The 25,803-nt window shown below is 45.3% G+C and overlaps 1 protein-coding gene across 1 annotated transcript in view; it reads left to right on the top strand.

Annotated features, from left to right (window-relative positions):
- Positions 1 to 25,803, top strand: part of UBR5 (ubiquitin protein ligase E3 component n-recognin 5) — a 3,965,620-nt gene that overhangs the window by 1,467,891 nt on the left and 2,471,926 nt on the right. Inside the window, exon 22 of the mRNA XM_044065648.1 lies at positions 15,768 to 15,965. Coding sequence (XP_043921583.1) covers positions 15,768 to 15,965 — 198 coding nt within the window. The remainder of the gene's footprint in view (positions 1 to 15,767; positions 15,966 to 25,803) is intronic.

The raw sequence follows: 25,803 nt of genomic DNA, 5'->3' as shown, positions 1-25,803 counted from the left end.
ACGCCTGGCTGAGGGATCAAAATTTATCTGACCATGTTAAAACAAGGATTTTAGATGCTCCTTTACAATCTGATGTGTTGTTTGGTTCTCCTGTTGAGGCAGTTTTAAAGAAAATGGAAGACAAGGCTAAGTCTATGCAGACTGTTAAAGTTTTTTTGCAGGTTCAGCCTCCAAAGTTTAGTAGAAATTGGCCTACTAAGGGGTGGACGTATCCTTCTTATGATTCCCAGTCTAGGGGTAGATCTAGACGTGGTAGGGGCAGAGCTCAGGGCTCTTTCAGGCCTAGAACAGGGAGTTCTCCTGCACAGTCTTCGGTGAGGGCAGGGGTCAGTCCTTTCGTAAACAGACCCAATGACCTACCTTTTCAGCTGCCAGAGCCTTCTCGTCTGGCAGCACCTTTGGGAGGAAGGTTGGCACTTTTCAAAGAAAATTGGAGTTTAATTACCCAAGACAGATGGGTATTGGATATCATACACCACGGTTACAGGTTTTATTTCCATACCTTGCCTCCTTTCAAAGGCATGCCAGACGTTCCTCCTCAACAAAGAATAGAGGCTCACAAGCAAATTTCTCTGTTACTCCAAATAGGGGCCATACAGCCGGTCCCTATGCCAGAAGTGGGCCTAGGATTTTATTCTCGCCTGTTCCTAGTACCAAAGAAGGGGAATACGTGGAGACCAATTTTGGATTTATCTATCCTCAACACTTATCTGGACATTCCCAAGTTCAAAATGTTGACGTTACAGCAGCTTTTACCTCTGCTGGGCAAAGATCATTGGATGGTAACTTTGGATCTCAAGGAGGCTTACCTTCATGTTCCTATCAGACTAAGTTGCAGGAAGTATCTGCGTTTTCGAGCTGGGACTTCTCACTATCAGTTCTCTGCATTGCCCTTTGGCTTATCTACTGCCCAGAGTGTTCACGAAAGTTCTGGCTCCAGTGATAGCTTTCTTCAGGCTAAAAGGAATACAGATCTATCCTTATTTGGACGATTGCCTGATTCTGGCTCAAGGAAGGGACGAGCTTCTTCATCATTTGGAATATGTGATAGCAGTGCTAAGATGCCTGGGGTATTCTGTGAACGAAATAAAGTCCAGTCTAGTACCCTCTCAGGACATGTGCTTTCTGGGTGTAAGACTGAATACAGCATCCCAGATGGCCTTTTTGACCCCGGACAAACAAAAGAATCTTTCCCTTTACTTCCATCTACTATCTCATCAGTCCGGGCTGACTGCAAGGACAGTCCTTCAAGCCTAAGGGTTCATGGCATCTTGTATTCTGGTGCTTCCCAATGCCAAACTGCATATGAGGAAGCTACAATGGTATCTCAAAAATGTATGGACACAGCACTGCCAGGATCTGAACACTGTCATTCAAATAATACCTTGCATTCAAAAGGAATTTTTGTGGTGGGCTCAGGAATGTCACCTAAACAAGGGACTCTCTGTGACCCGGCCAGAGGCGAGTCAGATTTTAACGACAGATGCCTCAGACAAAGCTTGGGAGCTCATCTAAATGGAAAGTGGATACAAGACAAGTGGCCTGCCAGACTACAACATCTACATATCAACTTGAAGGAGATGTTAGCTGTCCAGTTTGCATTAATAGCTTTCAAGGATTTACTTCTTCCAGGGCAGGTGTTGATTCTAACAGACAACACAACTGTCATGTGGTACATCAACAAGCAAGGGGGAACACATTCTTATCCTCTATGCAGGCAAGCAATGATTTTGTGGGAGACTGCTCTCAGTTTACAGCTCAATCTTCAGGCAAGGTTTCTGCCGGAGCACAGAACTCCTTAGCAGATGTGTTGAGCAGACGAATTATGGATCCCCACGAGTGGAAATTGGATCCTCATGTATTTCAGAAATTGACAGTGTCATGGGGAACTCCAGACATAGATCTGTTCGCTTCTCCACTAAACCACCAGCTGCCAAAGTTTTGCACAAAAGGTTTCATCCCACAGCTTGGAAAGTGGATGCTCTTTCCTTCACTTGGAGCAATCTTCATGTGTATGCCTTTCCGCCTCTGCCTCTCCTCCCAAAGGTACTACTAAAGGTCAGACAAGACAAGCCAAGGATGATTTTGATAGCTCCAGATTGGCCTCGACAGCATTGGTACCCATTACTGAGAAGCCTGGTACGGAAGCCTCCATGGCCTTTGCCTTCGATTCCACACCTGTTGTCTCAGGAGAACAGTCATTTGCTCAATGTCAAGCTTCACTCTCTGCACCTAACAGCCTGGCATATTCTGTTTTGAACCATAATAGGCCTCCACTTCCACAGCAAGTTTTGAATGTTATTTTGGAAGCTAGAAGGCCTAGTACAAGGAAAGTGTACGCAGATAAATGGAAGAGATTTTTATTTTGGAGTGCAGCAAAGGATTTTGATGTTTCTGAGCCTAATTTAAGTGTGGCTCTTCAATATCTTACTGAGTTACTGGACAAAGGTTTGTCCTTCTCTTCTATTAAGGTTCATGCTGCAGCACTTTCGGCTCACTATGATTGTGACCCACCATTGTTTTCTCATCCTTTGTTCAAGCAATTTCTTAGAGGGGCAAATAATATAAGACCCCACGAAGAGCTCCTACTCCTGCTTGGGATCTCAATTTTGTGTTGGAGAAACTCACTCTACAACCTTTTGAGCCTGCAGCTACTACTGAATTAAAGTTTTTATCATGGAAGACTGCTTTTTTGTTGGCTATTACCTCTGCAAGAAGGGTTTCTGAGTTGCAGGCCCTTATGGCGGTTGAGCCTTTCTTAATTTTCCATAAGGATAGGGTATCTTTACGTACTAATCCTTCCTTTATGCCTAAAGTGGTTTCTAGTGTGGCTTTAAACCAAACTATTCATTTGCCTACTTTTTATGCAAATCCCCAAAATAAAAGGAGAAAAGATTTTGCACACTTTAGATGTGCACAGGCAGTTGCGATATTATTTGGACAGAACTAAAGGGTTCAGGCAGTCTCAGCAGTTATTTGTTTCTTTTGCTTTGAGTTCTCAGGGCAAGCCTGTGTCAAAACAAACTATTTCTAACTGGATTGGGTTTTGCATTGCTTTCTGTTATTCCCATCATGGCAAGGAGATTCCAGCCGGGATTAGGCCTCATTCCACTAGGGCTACTGCCACTTCGACAGCTTTTTTGAGGGGGGTGGCAGCTAAGGATATTTTGGAGGCAGCTACTTGGAGTTCAGTGCATACTTTCTCTAGGCATTATCACCTACCACTTTACTCTAAATCCAGGGCTGGTTTTGCCACTGCTGTTTTGCAGGGCATTTTGGCAGCTCCTGCTTCCTTATAGTTTGGCCATCCTCCCTTACCTCTGCTTTGGGATTCTACCCAAGTGTAAGGACTGCAGCAATGTGAGATGAAGAACATAGTACAGTTTTGTACCTACCATAAATGTAGATGTTCAAGATCCACATTGCTGCAGTCCAATTTACTCTCCCTCCTTCCCTCTGTAGTTAGAGGCGGTTGTGTGGGTTGGGTTGTCAATATGAGGTGTATATATTGTATATATTGTACATATTTTTAGTGCTAGGATGGTTGGTTGTTTGTTTGCTGTCTTTTGGTTTTGACCTTTATTTTTAGGGTCTTCTGACATCTGGGGCAAGAAAAGACTGAGGATATGACGTCGGTCATGCGCATTTGTACCCTGACGTCCTGATGTCAGTCAAATGCGCCTTGACCGACGTCAGCCTTATACTTTGATATTCGGGCCGACCGAGGACAGCGGACTACCCAAGTGTAAGGACTGCAGCAATGTGGATCTTCGAACATCTACATTTATGGTAGGTACAAAACTGTACTTTTCTTTTGTAGGTATGGCGGAGGCACCCAAAACCTTTTTCAAAGTGTACCAAGTGTGGCCATAAGCTGTCCCCAGCGGATGGCCACACTCTGTGCGTTTTATGCCTTGGGGTTGAACATCTTTCCACCGGCTGCGCTATTTGTGCAGCGTTCAACCCCAGGGCCCTCAAGTACCGGATGTCGAAGCTGATTCTGGCGGGACTTCTGCCCTCGGACTCGGCTTCGTCCTCCGGTCCCTCTGTGACACCTGCCACGGCTGCGGCAGCGCCACCTGCTATTCCCCTGGCCAGGACTCAACCTCCCACCTTGGGCGAGGAGGAGAGGGAAGCCGGAAAAGAGAAATGCCAGGAAAAGCACCACAAGCGGCGGGCCGAAGCTTCTGCATCGGCCCCGCCAGCCAAACGGGTTTCTCCTCCTAGGGCCTCAGAGTCTTCTCCTTCCAGGCTCCGATCTCCCCGCTTTTCACCGGGGCCGGACGAGGAGGAGACCCGGTCGCCTTCAAGGTCATCGAAGCGGCACTCCCGGCCCGCCTCGGTGGCCTCATCAAGGTCTACCCGCAGTATGTCTGATGCAGACTTGGAAAGGATGATGCGTAGGTTTCTCCAGGCCCAGCTGCAGATGGGAGTGCTCCTGCCCCCACCCCTCCAGGGGGGAGCTCGACCCCCTTTTTCGCCCAGATTGCACCTTCTCCGACCCACTACCGGGGTTTGGAGCCGGGTAGCATCGTAGCCGGGGGACTGTCGGTGCCAATAGTATCTGGTACTTCGCCGCCGATGGCACCTTCCAGTTTGTTGGGTCCATTTTCTTCGGATCCGAGGTGTCAGTATGGCTTCGGCTCCATCTCGGTCGGAGCATACTGGCCCTTCGGATCCGACCGCGTTGGCTCCGATCCGCACGTTGGATCCAAGGGAGGGTCTGCTCTCGGATCCTAGGGAGAGCAGCTCTCCTTCAGCGTTCAATGTCGTAGAGAGGGTTTTGTTGAGGGACTCCAGGCCCCCGGCTTCAACTATGGCTCCACCCTGCACTCCCTTTCAGATGGGTCTGCCTTCCATCACCCGGCCCCAGGGACAGCCTGCTCAGACGTCCCAGATAGTTCCCTTGTTGGAACAGGCTGTGGTTGGTGAGGCCTCTTCGGACAGCCCCCAAGGAGGTCCCTCACAAACAGAAGTGCAAGAGGAGTAACTTGGACTCCCCTGAGTCCTTGACAGAGGACACAAATTTGGAGGAAGGGGAAGGTTCCCCTAGGTCACCCCCCGAAGACGTCTCCTTTGGAGACATCATGAAGATGCTTCGGATCAGAGGGGGGTGGTCTTTCCCAAAACCTTCCTCTGACGAGTCTGTGTTTCTGGAGGCGTTTGAAGCAGGCCCGACTACCTCTTGGGTGTCCCCTCCCGCCGATCCCCTGGTAGACCTGATTACTACCAGGGCATGGAAAGAACCGGACATTGTGGAGCCCATTCCAAAGAGGCCGGACAAAATTCTCAGCCCCCCTTTGGACAGGTCATTTTGGAGCAAGGGAGCCCCAGTAGATGCCATGTTGGTGGCGGCCGCCACCAAAAGGGAACTGGCCCAGGAGAGTTCCTCGGTCCAACCTCCAGACAAGGAATCTCGGACGATGGACCATCTCGGGAAGCAGGTGTTCGCTTCAGCCACCTTTACTGTGAGGTCGCTGAACTATATGGCACACGTAATACGGCTCCAGCGGGATCTTATCAAAGAAAATGCTGGGTCGCCTCCAGAGTCCATGTCGGCAGAGGACAAGAAAGTGTACTTTACCCGAATGGCCACTCTCAAATCTATCTCCAATACCTCTATGCGGCTACTATCCCATGCCACGGAAGGAGCCGCTAGAGCTAGCGGAGCAGGCATCGTCCTACGGCGACAGGCGTGGCACCGTCATTGTGATTTCGTGAAACCCTTTAAGGCATCATTCGCAAATGCCCTGTTTGATGGTTCTGCCCTTTTTGGCAAGACAGTACGCGACACACTGATCCAGAGCGAAAAAGACGGGAAGACGTTGTCTGCCGTCGGAGTCCGTCTTCTCTGCTCCCCAGAGGTCCTTCTCCAGGAACCAAAAGGGACAGAAGAAGATGTGGTTCTGGAAGTCTCAACAGTCCCGTTTCGCTCCGGACCCCTGTCCTTCAGAGATAGAGGAGGACAGGGTGGACTCCGCCCTAGAGGCAGAGGGGGCTCTAAGAACTTTGTGTCCAGAGAACCTTTCTCTGATTGCCCATGCAGCAACCCTGAGGGGTTACCCGACTGCTCCACTCTGGAGGCAGTTGGGGGGCATTTCTCGAGGCACCTGGCAGCTTGGGAGTCCATTACAACAGATCACTGGGTGCTTCAGATCATATCCAGAGGCTGCAAGATCCCTTTTCTCAATCCCCTTCTCAGTCCCCGAAGCCTCCCTGATATCCCACCCAATCAAAGGGAGGCGGCAGCCGAGGAAATACTCCGGCTGCTAGAAAAAAGAGAAATCCAGCACGTCCCCCCAGACCAGTCCGGATCAAGCTTTTACTCCAGGTTCTTCTTGGTGCCAAAAAAAGGCAGGGGACCTAAGACCAATCCTCGACCTGTCCTTCCTGAACCTGTCAGTAGCCAAAGAAAAGTTCCGGATGGTCACTCTTCAATCCATTCTCCCCCTTCTGCAGTAGAATGACTGGATGTGCTCCATAGACCTCAAGGATGCGTACTACCACATTTTGATGGACAGACAATCCAGGAGGTTTCTCCGCTTCCGGCTGGCAGCCAGCCATTACCAGTTCAGGGTCCTTCCCTTTGGTCTCACCACAGCCCCCAGGGTGTTCACCAAAGTGTTAACCATTGTAGCGGCCCACCTTTAGACTCCAGGGAATTCAGGTCTTTCCGTACCTGGACGACTGGCTCCTGACCGCCCCCACCAGGCATCTACTTTGCGCTGCCAGGGATTATTTTCTCCATCTAGCTCCCCGGCTGGGGATCACGATCAACATCGTAAAATTTTCCCTTCTGCCAAATCAAATTCTAGATTTCATCGGAGCCAGATTGAACACCAACCAAGCTTCTAGCCTTCTTGACTCCAGACTGGCTTCGAACTCTGAAACTCCATGTACTGGCCCTTCTACAATCCCCAGCTCCCCCTGCGGAATTGGTCCTGAGGGCTCTAGGCTCGATGGCGGCAACCATCAACCTACTACCCATGGCGCGCTTAAACATGAGAGTTCTTCAATGGACCTTACAAGTCCAGTGGTCCTTGCTGCTACATCCTCTGAGCTTTCCCGTTCCTCTCAGCAGGGTGTGCAAGAAAGCCCTCTTATGGTGGCTCCAGTCCCCGGACCTCCAGAAAGGGCGCCCCTTCTCTGTATCCCCACCTCTAGCCACAGTGACTACGGACGCCTCTCGTCTCAGGTGGGGGGGCACTGCTTGGGCAGGACCATCCAAGGCACGTGGAACCATTCGGAGACCTCATTGCATATCAATGTCCTAGAGATGAGAGTGTTGTTTGGCGTTGCAAGCACTTCAAAGCCTTTTTCCCTTGGGGACAATTGCGATCCAGACAGACAACATGTCGGTCGTCTGGTATATCAACAAACAAGGGGGAACCAGGTCCTATCCACTTTGTCAGGAGGCCATGAGAGTGTGGGAATGGGCTATGTCCACCAACCGCTTTCTCATAGCGACGCACATTCCGGGGCGGTCCATCATTTTGGCAGACAGACTGAGTCGATCCATCCTGTCACCGTACGAGTGGTCTCTGAATCCGAAAGTAGCAAAGCAAATCTTCTCCAAATGGGGTCAACCTCGTTGCGATCTTTTCGCCTCTCCGAATGCAAAGTGCAGCTACTACTTTGCTCTAATTCCTCCACCTGAGGAATCCCCCAGAGATGCTCTGGTGCATGTTTGGCCACCCGGTCTACTCTATGCTTACCCTCCTCTGCCCCTGATGCTCAAATTTTTACAGAAAGCCAGACGGTTGGGGAGCAGAATAATCCTCATTGCCCCATTCTGACCTCGTCAAGCTGGTTCCCTTATCTATGGTCTCATCTAGTGAATCCCCAATGGATTCTAGATCCCATTCCGGATCTGATCTCTCACCCATCAGGCCTGTCAACCCCGAATCTGGACAACCTCAAGCTTACAGCTTGGTTGATCCAGTTCCAGTGATAGCTAGGACTCCCGGTATCTCGTCCCCTGTCAAGGCTATTCTAATAGCCGCTCACAAGCCATCTACTAGAAGAATCTATAATAGTAAATGGAAGCGGTTCTCTATTTGGGCGGAGCATTGGAACTTGGATCCCTTTACAGCTCCGTTGCCAGCAGTACTAGAATTTCTGTCAGGGTTATTCGACCAAGGTGCTAGTTCTTCTACGGTCAAAGTCCAGTTCGCCGCAATCTCTCATTATGTTGGCAGTGATCTCGGCCCTTTGACTTCGTCCAAATTATGTAAGACCTTCCTAAAAGGCACTTTCCTACTAAGACGTCTGGTAAAAGATGCAGTCCCTCCTTGGGATTTAACTCTTGTACTTCAGTCTCTAACAGCTCCTCCCTTTGAGCCTGCAACTTCGGTGGATCTGAAATACTTATCTTGGAAGACAGCATTTCTTGTTGCCATAACTTCGGCCAGAAGGGTCTCGGAGCTTCAAGCCCTTTGCGCCAAGCCACCATATTTGATTTTCCAGAAAGATAGTCTCACTCAGGACCAAACCATCCTTTCTGCCCAAAATTGCTTCGGAGTCTAATATCAGCCAATCTATTAATTTACCAGTCTTCTTCCCAAATTATCAGAACAAAGGTGAATACAAGTTGCACTCTCTAGACATACATAGGCAACTAAGATTCTGTTTGCACAGGACAGCTGATCACAGGAAATCAGACCAGCTTTTTGTATCCTTTGCTAAGCCCTCTTTGGGAAAACCTGTAGCAAAAGTCACATTGTCCAGATGGATTTCCCAATGTATTCTTTTGGAATATGAGAGTTCGGGCCGGCCTGCACCTCAAGGAGTTCATGCCCATTCTACTTGATCGATTTCTGTCTCTGCGGCTTTTCGATCTAGGGTGTCGTTGGATGACATTTGTTCAGCAGCCACTTGGGTTTCATCTTATACATTTATAAATCATTACAAGTTGGATATTGTTTCCAGAGGGAGAGCATCCTTTGGCTCTGCAGTGCTCCGGAACATCCTTCCATGAGGACCTCCCAAGAATCAGGTAGCTGGGGACTCTGTCCCATAGGTTGATGGACAAATGAAGTTAACTACTTCAGATTTAGAAGTTATGTACGTGCCATAATGTTCCATCTGAGTAGGTAAACTTCATTTGTCAGCAACCGTCCCTCCCTCCATCCCCCTAACCTATATGGATATTCAAAGGACTCCTGCTGTCATGGCGGATTGTTTCCAGGTTAGAATAGGGAGGTGGCTCTTGGTATTGTATGGTTTATGGATAAGCAAACTCGATCTGAGGTCAGGAAGGGATAGCAGGGGATTATGGGTAAAGGGGAGGAGCTTGGAGCTCGGATCTTAGCTGTTGGAAGCTGCCGGCTTGGATCCGATATGGATCCGATAACCCATCGGTTGCTGACAAATGAAGATTACCTACTCAGATGGAATGTTATGGTAAGTACATAACTTCTAATTTTGTAACATGGGAGGAAACCAGAGCACCCAGAGAAAACCCACACAAACACAGGGAGGACATGTGGACTTCGCACAGAAGGCACGCCAACTGAGAATCAAACTAAAGATCCTCTTGCTGTGAGGTGACAATGCTACCACTGCACTACTGCATGCATCCTTCTAAATATTGGAGAGTTCACAGACAGGAAATGAATGCCTAGAAGGCAGTCATAGAAAAGAAATCATGGAGGCTGGTCATGCATCCAAGTTTTTTTATAGGGCATCCTGACAGATATTACAAATGTTTTAAAAGTCATCATCTGACTGAAATAAATTTTCATTTTTCTTGTATTAAATAACTGCATAACTTAAATGGCTATAGTTCAGTCTCTTTTGGCAAGCATTCTGAATACAACAAAAAATAAAGCATCTAGTAGTGAAAAGGACATACTCAGTTTCAGTTTTTCATATGCTTTCTTTCCCCCAACTCTTTGCTGACTTCCTTTACATTTTAAACACTGATCATCAAAAAAAAAAAAAAACACCTTAGAAGATCAAACCAGCAAGTGAAAAAGACGAGCATGGCCTTTTTTTTATATTCTTTAGAAAATACATTATTGAGTAGTGATGATATATTTTTGTAAAGACACAACCCATGAACCACAATTCATTGATTTAATAATTAATGTACTGTACAAATTGAGCTATGGTTATAAAGAAAATTAGTATTAGGGTAAGGTTAAACTTAAAGGCAAAAATCACAGAGGTCTTCATAAATCATTGTAGCTAACGGGTATGCTGTCTTGTGTTGTCAGAGATAGTGCAGTGTCATGCATCATCAACTCTGAAAAAATATCCTGGTAAGTGAAAGACTCCAGCAAATTAACAGTGTCTTGGATTTTATGTCCTTGCCATAATTTCTTTCAGCATTGTGCCTTTCTCCAGATTTTAACTGACAAGTCAGACCGCATTTAAAAATGTAGGCTGCATCTGTATAAAAAAAGAAATGTGTTATGGGTATGGTGTAAGGTTCTCAGAAAATGTAGATCAGCATTATTTTCTTGCATGCCTGCTTTTTACAAAATTAAAAGAAACTCAGCAGAAGGCACATTAAAATAGTGTGTTTTCTTTTCTATTTCTCTAGCAACTATTGTTTTCATTGCGCACGCACACACACGCGCACACACACACTTTCTCTCGCACACAGAAGCCCAGTTTAAACTACATGGACACATACACTTACCTTCTTTTTAATCTGAAGCCACATGCGTACACATGGCGTTAACCCTTCTCTTAAACTGCTTGTTTAATTTCCGCATGCAACTGTAGAACGTGTTTACATCCACGTTGGCATACGTGGATGTGACACATGCATGTTCCTCCTTAAAGGAGAAGACTCCACTACCATGGAGTGAAGTTTTTCTTAAAGTCCTGGCCAAACCTGCAGGTATAAAAGTGGGAGGGGCGCTCGCTTCCCCCTCCTCTCCCTATGATTCTGGCGCCCTATGGTTTATTTTAATTAATTTACTTTCTTATTATGCGTTCGCATAATAAGAACAGTAAATTAATTAAAATAAATAAATAAACACAAATTGCGCCGTTTACGAGGCCATCCTGTACAGCACCCTAGGCGGTCGCCTAGTTTGCCAATGCCTAAGGCCGGCAGTGACCATGAGGGAGCACTTTCACTGGGAGAGCCAAGATTTTTCAGATTCTGAAAAGAGGCTCAGGGACTTATTTTACAACCTCAACACAGGCCTCTAGCCATTCCACCTATGTTAGATATTGTAGATGTGTTTTCAGAGTCTAGTCTGATCCCTGACTCCTTACCTCCAGCTCCTGTTAAGCCTGACAGATATTACAGGGTTTCTGACTCTTCCTTTTCAAAAACCCTGCTACAGACCCAGAAACTATTTTACAAGGTCCCAAAGGGGTTAAGGCTTCTGCTGCAAAAAACCCTACCCCCTCTGACAGAGATTCTAGGGCACTGGACAGATGGGGGAAAAAAGGTTTACACATCTACTACTTTGGCTATAAGGGCCTTAAACTGTCAGTTTCATATGCTCAGATATCAGCAGCATGTCATGGCATTGCTTAAACAGAAAAAGTTGTTAAACTGTGAATGTGCAGAAAACAAGGAAATGCAGGATTTATTGCATGCAGCTGAACAAGTTGGAAAGCATACTTTGCAATGTGGTTTTGATCCACTGGAGGCCTCCTTCAGGGCCGCAGTTACAGGTTCTGTAATTAGGAGGCATGCTTGGTTAAAGGAGCAAAATCTGCCTGATCATGTTAAAGTTAAATTATTAAATTATTGTTTGGTGTTAAGGCAGAAGAGGTGTTAAAGAAAATGGAGGACAAAGCTAAATCTATGCAAACTGTCAAAGATTTTTTACAAGTACAGCCACCTAGGTTTAGTAGTCACTGGCCTACAAAGAATTGGTCCTTTCCTGTGTCAGACAGACCTCAAAGGAGCAGATCCCAGCCGCAAGGTTCATACAGGTCAAAGCAATGGGGTGCTTCTACCTCCAAAAGTGGAGAAGACAAATCGCAACTTTACGGGAAACAGTCCCAATGACTTCCCCCTGCCTGCACCAAGCACTTATCTCCTGGCAGCACCCTTAGGGGGAAAAATAGCACTTTTTTTCTCAAAATTGACAAATTATAACCCAGGACAAGTGGGGTCTAAACATAGTGTCACAAGGCTACAAGTTCCACTTCCATACCCTGCCAAAGGCAAATGGTTGGCCAGATCTGCCAAAATATCAATGGGCAGAGGCACAAAAACAAGTCTTATCCCTAATGGACATTGGGGGCCATTCAACAAGTACCAGAGCAAGAGCATAGCCTGGAGACCAATACTGGACCTATCTATTCTAAACACATTCCTGGATGTACCAAAATTCAAAATGTTGACCTTGTAGCAGCTTCTGCCCATGCTGGGCATGAAGGCTTGGCTTGTGACTTTAGACCTAAAAGAGGAATACCTGCATGTCCCAATCAGGCAATCATGCAGAAGATACCTCAGGTTCAAGGCTGGCTCAATGCATTACCAATTCTTTGCACTGCCCATTGGCTTATCTTCTGTGCCCAGGGTCTTTACAAAGTGCCTGGCACCAGTAATTGCATTCTGCAGACAGAGGAATACAAATATATCCTTACTTGGATGACTGCTAATTCAAGCAAAGAACAAGGACATTCTTCTACAGCATCTGGCATTTGTGAAAAGACTTCTAACATGCCTAGGGTACACAGTCAACAAAAAGAAATCAAAACTAGTACCCTCTCAAGAGATAATATTCCTGGGTGCAAGCTTAAATACAACTGCCCCGATGGCTTATTTCACGCCAGACAAACAAAGGCAACTGACTACCTATTTCAAAATATTGGTAACAAAGCCCCAGTTATCTGCAAGAAAAATTCTGCAGCCTTTGGGCTTCATGGCATCCTGCAGTTTACTAATTCCATATGCAAGACTGCATATGAGGAAACCTCAGTGGTACCTAAAAAGTGTTTGGACTCAACATTGCCACAGCCTGGAAACAATGATTACTCTCATTCCCTGCTTGCAACAGGAATTTCGATGGTGGGCAAAGGCTTGTCACCAGAACAAGGGACAGCCATTCACATTACCCCCAGCCAGGCAAAACCTAACAACGGATGCATCAGATTATGCCTGGGGGGGCCCACATGGTAGGAAGATGCATTCAGGGCACATGGTCTGCAAACCAAAGGCATCTACATATCAATCAAAAAGAGATGCTAGCTGTTCAAAATACCCTTCAAGGACATACTTCATCCAGGCCAACTACTGATAAAGACAGGCAACACCACAGTTATGCGGTATATAAACAAGCAGGGGGGCACGCATTCTTACCCCCTTTGCAGACTAGCCATGACTTTGTGGGACACAGCATTGACTTACCAAGTTCATCTGCAGGTACAGTTCCTGCCAGGAAAGGAAAATACTCTGGCAGACGAACTAAGCAGAAACCTCATGGATCCCCATGAGTGATAGCTGGATCCACAAGTCTTCATATTGATAACAAGGAAATGGGGATGCCCAGACATAGATCTATTTGCCTCCTCTCACAGCTACCAACTAAAATGATTCTGCACAAGGACTTATCACAGACAAGCATGGCAAGTGGACGCCCTATCAGTATATGCCTTTCCTCTACTGTCTCTCCTCCCCAAGGTACTTTTAAAGGTCAGACAGGAGAAGCCAAAGTTGATACTGATTGCCCCAGACTGGCGCCGCCAGTACTGGTATCCGATCTTAAGGAACTTGTCTCAATGCCCAGGCTGGACCTTACCTCAAATACCTTATCTACTGTCCCAGCAAAACAATCAGATCCTGCACAGCCAACTCAGAACTCTAACCTGGCAGCATGGCGGATAATGTAGGCATACAAAGCACACCTCTCAGTAAAGCTGTGATGGATGACATTTTGGAAGCCAGAAGGCTTAGTACTAGAAAATCTTATGCTGGAAAATGGAAAAGATTTTGTGCTTGGAACCACACACAAGGAACTGATACAGCTGTACCAAATATTCCTCAGATTTTGCAGTACTTAACTGAGATGCTGGACAAAGGCCTATCTTTTTCATCAATTAAAATTCATGCCTCTGTCATTTCGGCTCATTACAATACAGAGCCACCAACCTTTTCTCATCCTTTATTACGGCAGTACCTCAGAGGAGCCAAAAACTTAAGGCCTCCAAGGAGATCACCAATACCTGCATGGGACCTCAACTATGTCTTGGAAAAACTCACCCTGCCTCCTTTTGAGCCAGCTGCTACTGGTGATATAAAGTTTTTATCTTGGAAAACAGCTCTGCTCCTAGCAATAACTTCTGCAAGACTAGTATCAGAACTACAGGCACTCATGGCTGTGGAACCTTTCATCATTTTTTATCCAGACAGGGTCTCTCTGAGGACAAACCCAACATTTATGCCAAAGGTGGTGTCCAGTGTGGCCCTTAACTCATTCCCTCCAGCAGAGCTCTTTTGAGTGTATACCTTTAACTCCAGTGGGTGTAGCTTCAGCCTTTAAAAAATGAATTTATCACATTACAGTTCTAACAAACACTTGTTAACAAAGGTCATATATCAATACAGTTGTGTTTGCCATCATATATGCTTCAAGATAAAATATTCTGATACCTTGTGTATAGCATGGTTTTAGATTTATTAATGTAAATATGAACAGGCAATATTTGACGCCTAGAGGAGCAGTAGGAGGTAACTGCAGAAACGCCTGTAGACGTCACTCGGCTGTAATGAGTTGTATTCATTTGCCAACTTTTTATCCAAATCCACAGAACAAGGGGGAGAGAATTCTGCATTCTTTGGACGTACACAGACAGCTTCGATTCTATTTGGACAGAACCAAAGTTTTCAGGAAGACAGAGCAATTACTAGTGGCATATGCTGCAGGATCAGAAAGAAAGGCCATCTCCAAGCAGACTATTTCAAAGTGGATAGGCCACTGCATTCGTTTCTGCTATTTGCAGCATGGCAAGCCAGTGCCTAAGGGCATTAGGCCTCATTCAACAAAGCTGCAGCCACTTCAGCAGCCTTTCTCCGGGGAGTACCAACCAAAGACATTCTAGAAGCTGCTACTTGGAGTTCAGTACACACTTTTACAAAGCATTATCATCTGCCACTCTACTCTAAATCCAGGGCAGGCTTTGCCACTGCAGTTCTGCAGGGCCTCATAGCCACTCCTAATGCTGTTTAGCTCCAACCATAGCTTTGGGACTCTACCCAAATGTAATGACTGCAACAGTGAAACACGAAGAACATAGTACAGTTGTGTACACTTACCATAAATGTAGATGTTCAAGTGTATTCACTGTTGCAGTCCAGGTTACCCACCCACCATCCTCCTTATTTCTGCTGGAAATTATCTTTCCTTCTCTGATTTATACAACCTTTGTGGTGTATTTGCTTGTAGATGAAGGTAAAGTTTATATTGGTGCATGTGTTTTTATATATAAATATATATAATTTTGGCTACCCTTTAGGGGGCACCTGACATCTGCGGCAAGAAAAACTGAATAAAATGGCGTCGGCTGCATCTTTTATACCCCTGACGACCTGACGTCAGGGAAGGGGTGACAGCAACCGACACAGGACCCAATATGTTGGAATTCAGGCCGACTGAGGGTACCCTGCCAGCAGGATTACCCAAATGTAATGACTGCAATAGTGAATACACTCGAACATCTACATTTATGGTAAGTGTACACAACTGTACTTTTGGAGGTACCATAGTACCATGATGATAAGTAATGAGTGTTATTTTTTGATCTTTTTTGAGATGCTGAGGGTAAGGAGGTTTCTTTGTTTTTCTTTCTAGGAATCTCCTGTTATTTTGAGAGATGGTAATGGCACTATCTACCCAATGGCTAAAGACTGCATGGGAGGTATACGAGATCCTGACTGGCTAGATTTGCCACCTGTTTCTAGTCTTGGAATAGGAGTCCATTCTTTATCTAACCTTCCTGCTAACTCAACTGTAAAGAAAAAGGCTGCAGTGATCATAATGGCTGTAGAGGTAATGTTTCTGGCAACTGTAAATAATGACAGAAAGAGTTTTTTTTCTGTTTTTAATTGACATGTGTTTTTAGCTGGTTGTTTTCAAATGGCCAAGGCGTGCTAGTTGTGGATATCCAAAGAAAACTGGCCCTTTGTTTAAATACATAAAACAAATAATAGACTTGCATGTTTACAGAAACAGATTTTATATTGATGATATATTTGATATATGATATTTATATTAGATTGTATACAGAAACATGAGTGTTGCTTTCTTTTGTAAGAGTGCAGAGAAAGATGCACCTTTAGTATATTAATATTGTATAGTATGCTATAAGAAATTTAATGCCAAAAGTGAGTGAGAATTCATTTTATTTATTTTTTGCACAAGTTCCTTGCTGCTGAAATCTGTCTTACAAGTATAGAGCTAATTCTGCTAGAGTTCAGCAGTCGTACCTTCTGTGACATGTAGGCTCTGATTGCTTTGAGTCCCATGTCAGGGCACTGTAGGATCTATTTTTTGTGTATTGTGCTTCATACACCCTTGAGAAAGGAGAGCAGTTGAGCTGTCATAAAAAGATTGACTTTGACCTAACCTTTGGCAAGAAAATCTTTAGTAAAATTGCATTTGCATATTGGAGTCACCTTCCACTTCATTTATTTGCTTAAAATGACTGTGACACTTTCAGATTTAGATTACCTGACTACTTCAGAATTACTTATGATTGCTCTTTCTTTCAGGTTAACAGTTAATCCCATAATGCCATCTGCCATGTTAATGCCAACTCACTGTTTGTACTCCCTATTTACTGGCAGGGGACTGCTAGCCTTAGCTTTACTGTATAAAATCTGAAGCTCAGTAGTTAATTGTCCATAGTCTCTATCCCCCAAACTAGTTTTCTGTCCTACCTCTCAAGGGTTTATTTGGATGTTCTTCGTGTTTCACTGTTGCAGCCATTACATTTGGGTAATCTGCTGGCAGGTTGCCCTTAGTCGGCCTGAATATCAAAGTATTGGGTCCTGCGTCGGGTGCTGTCTCTTATTCCATGACGTCAGGTCGTCAGGGGTATAAAACAGGCAGCCAACACCATTTTCTTTAGTCTTTCTTGCCGCGCGGTGCCCGAAGCAGAAGCAGTAGCAGTTCGCAAGTGCCGGTTGACCGACACCTGAAATTTTCGAATTCAAGTTTGAGAACCGAAGTCTTCACTTAAAGCTAAGTACCCTGTTGGGGAAACTTTTTCTTGCTCCATACCGATGACAGTAAAAGTTAATTGCATTACTTGTGGGAAGCAAATACCTCATAAGGATTTCCATTTGTGCTGTATTCCTTGCTTAGGCCCAGATCATAACGTGCCTTGCTATCGGTTTTATGCTAGATTTAACCAACACACTATTAAGCATCTGTATATCTTTGCTTCAAAATATTTTGAAAACAGATTTAACTACCCTGAAATGTCGTTGGATAGCAATCCAACTACCCGAGTTCACAAAAAATGCAAAGAAAGGGACAGAGACAGACCGTCGAGGTCCAAAACCGACAACGAAGCTTCCCCTAAGCCAGTCGCCGGTACTCAGTGAGGCGCTTCCTCAGCCCCTGATACCCACTACTTTCGAGTCGCAGGCCTCTACCGAGACCCATGTGGAGTCGGGCACGCCGTGAGATTCTCAAAGTATTGTACCCACGGATGTCTCTCTCTCGGATGGGTCTGGAGCCGCTGAGCAGGCACCGGCTTCTGAGGGTGTCTTCAGGCCTCAGCATTTCTATATAAAACCGGCACCAGCTTCAAAATCAAAGACAAAAGCAACTTCTAAAGATAAAAAAAAATGACGCATGAGCCACTTGCTCAGTCCTCTATGCCCAAAAAACAGATGATCAAAATGGCTGAAGACCTAATTACCTTAATCAGGGGGTTCCCAACCCCCTCCTGATAAGCCTAGGCAAAACACTGGTTATGAATCTTCAGATCAGGTTTCTATTTCTTCTGATTCCTCTTCTGATCAGGAATTTTCTATACCACCTTATGAGAATTCTGATGCAGAGGAATCCATCCCATCTGCATCTCCTCCTGAAGATTATTCCTTTGGAGAAACCTTGCATACTTTGAGGGAGCATTTTCATTGGGAGAGTTGAGATTTCTCAGAATCAAAAAAGAGCATTAGGGATTTCCTTCTCCCTCAGCATAGGCCTTTAGCCATTGCTCCTGTATTAGACGTTGTTGATAACGTGTTTTTGGAATCTAGCATGACTCTAGACTCCTTATCTCCGGCTCCTAACAAGCCAGACAGATATTACAGGGTCCCTGATTCACACAAATTTTTTTATTGAAAAACCCTGCTGCTGACCCTTAAACTATCTCACAGGGTCCCAAAGGTGTAAAGGACTCAACAGATAAAAATCCTACCCCCTCTGATAGAGATTCCAGGGCACTGGATAGATGGGGATAGAAGGCTTATACATCTGCAACCTTGGCAATTAGGGCCTTAAACTGCCAGTTTCATATGCTTAAATTTCAACAGCATGTTATGGGATTACTGGAACAGAAAATTATGTTGATTTCTGAATGTGTGGAAAATAATGAATTACAGGAATTATTGCATGCAGCAGAACAAGTTGGAAAGCATACTTTGCAATGTGGTTTTGATTCCTTAGAGGCCTCCTGCAGGGTCACAGTTATTTTATCTATGATTAGAAGGCATGCCTGGTTAAAAGAGCAAAATTTGCCTGATCATGTTAAAGCTAAATTGCTGGATGCACCTTTACAGCATGGTACTCTGTTTGGTATTAAGGCAGAAGAGGTTTTAAAGAAAATGGAAGACATCGCTAAGTCTATGCAAACTGTAAAAGACTTTTTACAAGTGCAGCCACCAAGATTCAGTAGACATTGGCCTGCAAAAAATTGGTCTTTTCCTGTGTCCGAAAGAGCTTCACGGGGCAAATCCAGGTATTCTAAAGGCTCTGGATACCAATCACTGGATTCTTACAGGTCAAAGCCATGGGGTGCCTCTACCTCCAAATCTGGAGGAAATAAAGCGCAACCCTACAGTGAACAGTCTCAATGACTTCCCTCTGCCATCACCAAGCACTTACCTTTTGACAGCCCCCTTAGAGGGAAAGTTAGCACTTCATGCTAAAAAATGGCAGTTAATAACCCAGGACAAGTGAGTATTAAACATAGTATCCCAGGGATACAGATTTAATTTCCACACTCTGCCAATTCCAAACGGTTGGCCAGATCTGCCACAAAATCAATGGGCAGAGGCACAGAAACAAGTTACGTCCCTCATGGATATGGGGGCTATTCAGCCAGTGCCAGAACAGGCAAAAAGACAAGGATTTTACTCGAGACTGTTCTTGGTTCCCAGAAAAGACAAGGCCTGGCACCCATTACTGGATTTATCAATTTTGAACACATTCTTGGACATACCAAAATTCAAAATGCTAACTTTGCAGCAGCTTCTGCCCATGCTGGGCAAGAATGCTTGGCTAGTGACTTTAGACTTAAGAGGCTTACCTGCGTATCCCAATAAGGGAATTGTGCAGAAGATATCCCCGCTTCAAGGCTGGCTTCATGCATTACCAATTCTCTGCACTGCCCTTTTTCTTATCTACTGCGTCCAGGGTCTTTACAAAGTGCCTGGCACCAGTAATTGCATTTTGCCGACAAAGAAGTATACAAATCTATCCTTACCTGGACGACTGTCTCATTCAAGTAGAAAATAAGGACATTCTTCTTCAACGTCTGGCATTTGTGAAAAGGCTTCTAACATGCCTAGGGTGCACAATAAACAAAAAGAAATCACAACTGGTACCCTCTCAAAAGCTAACATTCCTGTGTGCAAGCTTGAGTACAACTGCCCAGATGTCTTTCCTTACGCCAGACAAACAAAGGCAACTGACTATTTACTTCAAACAGATGGTAACAAAAACCCAGATGTTCGTGTTACACTGCTGCAGTCATTACACTTGGGTTATCCTGCCGTCAGGCGGTCCTGCAGTCGGCCAGAGTTCCAAAGTCTTGGTCCGTTGTCGGTTGCTGTCGCTTGTTCCCTGACGTCAGTGCGGCAGGGGGTATTTAAGATGCATCAGACGCCATTTTCTTCAGTCTTTCTTGCCACGCGGTGCCCGAAGCAGAAGCAGTTCGCAAGTGCCGGTCAGCCGACTCCTGAGATTTTCGAAGTCGAATTTCAGATCCGAAGTCTTCAATAAAGCTAAGTACCCCGTTGGGGAAACTTTTTTCTTGCCTCAGACCGATGTCAGAAAAAGTTAATAATTGTATTTCTTGTGGGAGGCAAATACCTCATAAGGACTTCCACTCTTACTGTATTCCATGCCTAGGCCCTGATCACGGCGTCACTAGTCGGTTTTGTGCTAGATTTAACAAACACACTATAAAAAGATGTTTTGATTTTGCTTTGCACTACTTTGGCCGAAGGTTCAATTATACTATGCCGTTGGATCAACCGACCGCAATACCGAAAAAACGCAAAGACAAGGATAAAGACAGGCATCCGAGGTCCAAAACCGACGACGAAACCTCTTCGAGGCCAGTCGCCGGTTCTCAGTGAGGTGCTTTCGTGGCCCCCTGGCACCTGCTACCTCATAGCCACAGGCCACCTCCGACTTCCACGTAGAGACAACTAGGCCTTTGGAAACTCAAGGTATTGGGCCTACGGAAACTAATCCCTCAGATGGGTCTGGAGCCGCTGAGCAGGCATCGACTTCTGATGGTGTTTTCAGACCTTCACAACTTACCATTAAAGCAACAGCCAAGACAAAAGTACCATTAAAGACAAAGAAGCTAGTACAGCATTCTCCTGGACAGTCCTCCATGCCTAAGAAACAGGATGCTTAATATGGCCGAAGACCTCATTACTCTAATCGGGTTCCCATCCCCCTCCTGAGAAAAGGCCTAGGCAGGATACAGACTATGATTCCTCTGATTAGGTTTCCATTTCCTCTGATTCCTCTTCAGACCAGGGATACTCCCCCCCCCCCCCCCCCCCACATGAGGACTCTGATGCTGAAGAATTTATCCCTTCAGCCTCTCCTCCTGAGGATTTTTCTTTTGGGGAGACTTTACATACCATGAGGGAGCATTTCCATTGGGAAAGTCAGGATTACGCAGAATCCAAGAAAAGGCTCAGGGATTTCCTTTTATTGCCTCAGCACAGGCCCCTGGCTATTCTGCCTGTGCTAGATATTGTGGATGATGTGTTCTCTGAATCCAGCTTATCTCCTGATTCTTTGCCCCCTGCACCAGCCAAGCCAGATAGGTATTATAGAGTCCCTGACTCTCACAAGTTTCTTTATAAAAAAAACCTTCTGCTGATCCAGAAACTATTTCCCAGGGTCCAAAAGGGGGTTAAGGCTTCCATTGCAAAAAATCTAGTACCCTCTGACAGAGATTCCAGAGCTTTGGATAGATGGGGGAAGAAAGTATACACTTCTGCAGCTTTAGCAGTAAGGGCTTTAAATTGCCAGTTTCACATGCTTAAGTACCAACAATATTTAATGGCTCAGTTAAAACAGAAAATGCTTGCAAGCTCAGAAGCTCCTGACTGTAACGAAATGCAGGATTTATTGCATGCAGTTGAACAGGTGGGAAAACTTACTCTGCAATGTGGTTTTGATTATTTAGAGGCCTCTTGTAGAGCCGCAGTTACAGGTTGTGTGATTTGAGGACATGCTTGGTTAAAAGAACAGAGTTTACCTGATCATGTTAAGGCAAAATGTTTGTATGCTCCTTTACAGTATGATACCTTGTTTGGTGTTAAGGCAGAAGAGGTGTTAAAGAAAATGGAGGATAAAGCTAAATTTATGCAAACAGTCAAGGATTTCTTACAGGTACAGCCACCTCGATTTAGCAGAAATTGACAAAGAATTAGTCCTTTCCAGTGTCAGACAGGCCACAGAGAGGCAGAAACAGACGCCCAAGAGGCAGATCTCAACCCCAAGGCTCAAACAGACGACGACAGTGTGGCACCTCAACCCCAAAAGGAGGTGAGGACAAGTCTCAACCTTACAGGAAACAGTCCCAATGACTTTCCCCTTCATACGCCAAGCACTTCCCTTTTGGAAGCCCCCTTAGGGGGAAAACTAGCACTTTTTTCTCAAAACTGGCAAACAATCACCCAAGACAAATGGGTTCTGGATACTGTGTCTCAAGCGTACAGGTTCCACATTCATACTTTACCAAGGCTAAAAGGAATGCCAGACCTGCCACAAAATCAATGGGCAGAGGCACAAAAACAAATTTCAGCCCTCATGGGCATGAGAGCTATTCAAAAAGTACCACAACAGGAACAAGGACAAGGATTTTACTCAAGACTCTTCCTGGTCCCCAGAAAGGACAAGGCCTGGAGGCCCATTCTAGACCTTTCAATTTTAAATACTTACCTGGATATTCCGAAATTCAAAATGTTGACATTACAGCAGCTTCTACCCATGCTGGGCAAGAAGGCTTGGCTTTGTTACTCTTGGACCTGAAAGAGATATACCTGCATGTCCCTATCAGACAAAATTGCAGAAGATATCTCAGATTCAAAGCTGGTACAATGCACTACCAATTCTCTGCACTGCCCTTTGGCTTATCAACTGCGCCCAGGGTATTCACAAAGTGCCTGGCACCAGTAATTGCATTTTGCAGACAAAAAGGAATTCAAATTTATCCATACCTGGACGACTGCCTCATTCAAGCAGAGACAAAGGACATTCTTCTACAGCATCTGGCGTTTGTAGAAAGGTTGCTAATTTCTATAGTGTACACAGTAAACGAAAAGAAGTCAAAAGTAGTGCCCTCACAACCGAGGATATTCCTGGGTGCCAGCTTAAATACAACGGCCCAGATGGCTTACCTCACGCCAGACAAACAAGTTCAACTAACTCAATATTTTCAATTACTGGCAAAAAAGTCCCATCTCCCTGCAAGAAAAATTCCACAGGCCCTGGGATTCATGGCATCCTGCATACTACTAATACCATATGCCAGACTGCATATGAGGAAATTACAATGGTACCTAAAAAGTGTTTGGACTCAACACTCTTAACAGTTTAGAAGCAGTAATACCAATGATTCCCTGCCTACAACAGGAGTTTCGATGGAGGCACAGGCATGTCACCTAAAGAAGGGTCAGCCTTTTACCCTACCCACAGCCAGGCAGACTCTTAACAACAGATGCTTTGGATTACGCCTGGGGAGCACACATGGCAGGAAAATGCATTCAGGGCAAGTGGACCACAGACCAGATGCATCTTCACATCAGTCAAAAAGAGATGTTGGCTGTTCAAAATGCCCTAACAGCTTTCAAAGACCTTCTGCATCCAGGACAATTATTATTAAAGACAGACAACACCACAGTAATGTGGTACATAAGCAAGCAAGGGGGCACTCATTCTTATCCCCTATGCAGGCAAGCCATGAACTTGTGGAACACAGCTCTAGCGTATCAAGTTCACCTGCAAGCATAATTCCTGCCAGGAAAGAAAAATATTCTGGCAGACGATCTAAGCTGAAATATCATGGACCCTCACGAATGGAAATTGAATCCACAAATCTTCAGCATGGTAATGCAAAAATGGGGAGGCCCAGACATAGATCTTTTTGCCTCCCCACTGAATTGCCAACTACAAAAATTCTGCACAAGGACTTATCACAAACAAGCATGGAAAGTGGATGCTCTCTTGTTCAGCTGGAAAAGCCTAAAAGTTTATGCCTTCCCGCCACTGTCTCTCCTTTCAAAGGTACTCCTAAAAGCCACACAAGAAAAACCACAGATGATCCTGATTGCTCCAGACTGGCCACGCCAGCACTGGTACCCTGTCTTAAAGAACTTAGCTCAAGGCCCACCATGGATTTTGCCTCAAATTCCACACCTTCTGACTCAACAAAACAATCAGATCCTGCACGGTCAGCTCAAAACCCTAAACCTGGCTGCATGGCAGATTCATTAGTCAAACAAGCAACACCTCTCTCTAAAGCTGTTATGGATGTCATTTTGGAGGCCAGGAGGCCTAACACCAGGAAAGCTTACTCAGAAAAATGGAAGAGATTCTGCGCCTGGAACCAGGATCGAAGCCTTGACCCTCTTGTCCCAAACATTCCTCAGATTTTACAATACTTAACTGAGATGCTGGACAGAGGCCTATTCTTCTCATCAATTAAGATCCATGCCTCTGCCATGTCAGCACATTACAACACGGATCCTCCTTTGTTCTCTCATCCCTTGCTAAAGCAGTACCTCAGAGGGGCTAAAAACATAAGACCGCCCCGGAGAGCACCAACTTAAGACCTCAATTTTGTTTTGGAAAAACTGACCCTGCCACCTTTTGAGCCAGCCAGTACAGCTGATCTAAAATTTTTATCATGGAAAACAGCTCTGCTCCTGGCAGTAACTTCAGCACGAAGAGTCTCAGAGCTACAGACATTAATGGCAGTGGAACCTTTTATAATTTTTCATCAAGACAGGGTTTCTTTAAGGACAAACCCTACCTTTATGCCAAAGGTGGTATCTAGTGTGGCTCTTAACCAAACCATCCATTTACCAACTTTTTATCTAAACCCCCAGAATAAAGGGGATAAACTTCTGCATTCTTTGGACATACACAGGCAGCTACGCTTCTACTTGGACAAAACAAAAGCTTTCAGGAAAACTGAGCAACTGTTTGTAGCATATGCTGCAGGATCACAGGGCAAGGCCATCTCAAAGCAGACTATATCCAAATGGATAGGACACTGTATTCATTACTGCTACACACAGCATGGAAAATCAGTCCCAAATAACATTAGGCCACATTCCACCAGGGCAACATCCACTTCAGCCTTTCTCAGAGGAGTACCTACCAAGGAAATTTGGAGGCTGCAACTTGTTGTTCAGTGCACACCTTTACCAAGCATTACCACTTGCCTCTTTACTCTAAATCCAAAGCAGGATTTGCCACAGCAGTTCTGCAGGGCCTCATAGCCAATCCTAACTCTTTATAGACCAGCTACCTTGGCTTTGGGAGTCTACCCAAGTGTAATGACTGCAGCAGTGTAACACTATGAACATAGTACAGTTTTGTACCTACCATAAATGTAGATGTTCGAGTGTTCACACTGCTGCAGTCCAGGTTACCCTCCCTCCATCCCCTCTGAACTAGCTGGACTTATCTATACCTTTCCATCCTATACAACCTTTGTGGTGTATTTGCTTGTAACTGAAGGTATTGTTTTTATTTTATATGTATATTTGTTATTAGCAATATATATTGCCTACCTACTTGGGGGCACCTGACATCTGGGGCAAGAAAAACTGAAGAAAATGGCGTTGGATGCATCTTGTATACCCCCTAGCGCACTGACGTCAGGGAAGAAGAGACAGCAACCGACGCCCGACCAAGACTTTGGAACTCTGGCCGACTGCGGGACCGCCTGATGGCAGGATAAACCAAGTGTAATGACTGCAGCAGTGTGAACACTCGAACATCTACATTTATGGTAGGTACAAGACTGTACTTTATCTGCAAGACAAATGCTGCAGGCTCTGGGGTTCATGGCATCCTGCGTTCTACTGATTCCATATGCAAGACCTCTGCATATGAGGAAACTACAGTGGTACCTAAAAAGTTTATGGAGTCAACATTGTCACAGTCTGGAAACAATGATTCCTCTCATTCCCTGCCTACAACAGGAGTTTATTTGGTGGGCAGAGACATGTCACCATAACATGGGACGGTCTTTCACTCTACCCCTGCCAGCCAAACCTTAACTACAGACGCATCAGACTATGCATGGGGGGCCCACCTGGTGGGGAGATGCATTCAGGGCATATGGAGCCCAAAACAAATGCTTCTGCATATCAACCAGAAAGAGATGTTA

This window comes from Protopterus annectens, chromosome 3.part0 (assembly GCF_019279795.1).
Source record: "Protopterus annectens isolate FY-2018-M chromosome 3.part0, PAN1.0, whole genome shotgun sequence".
NCBI lineage: Eukaryota > Metazoa > Chordata > Ceratodontiformes > Protopteridae > Protopterus > Protopterus annectens.
Note: the sequence above shows the minus strand (reverse complement) of the source record. Positions and strands in the feature narration are given on the sequence as shown.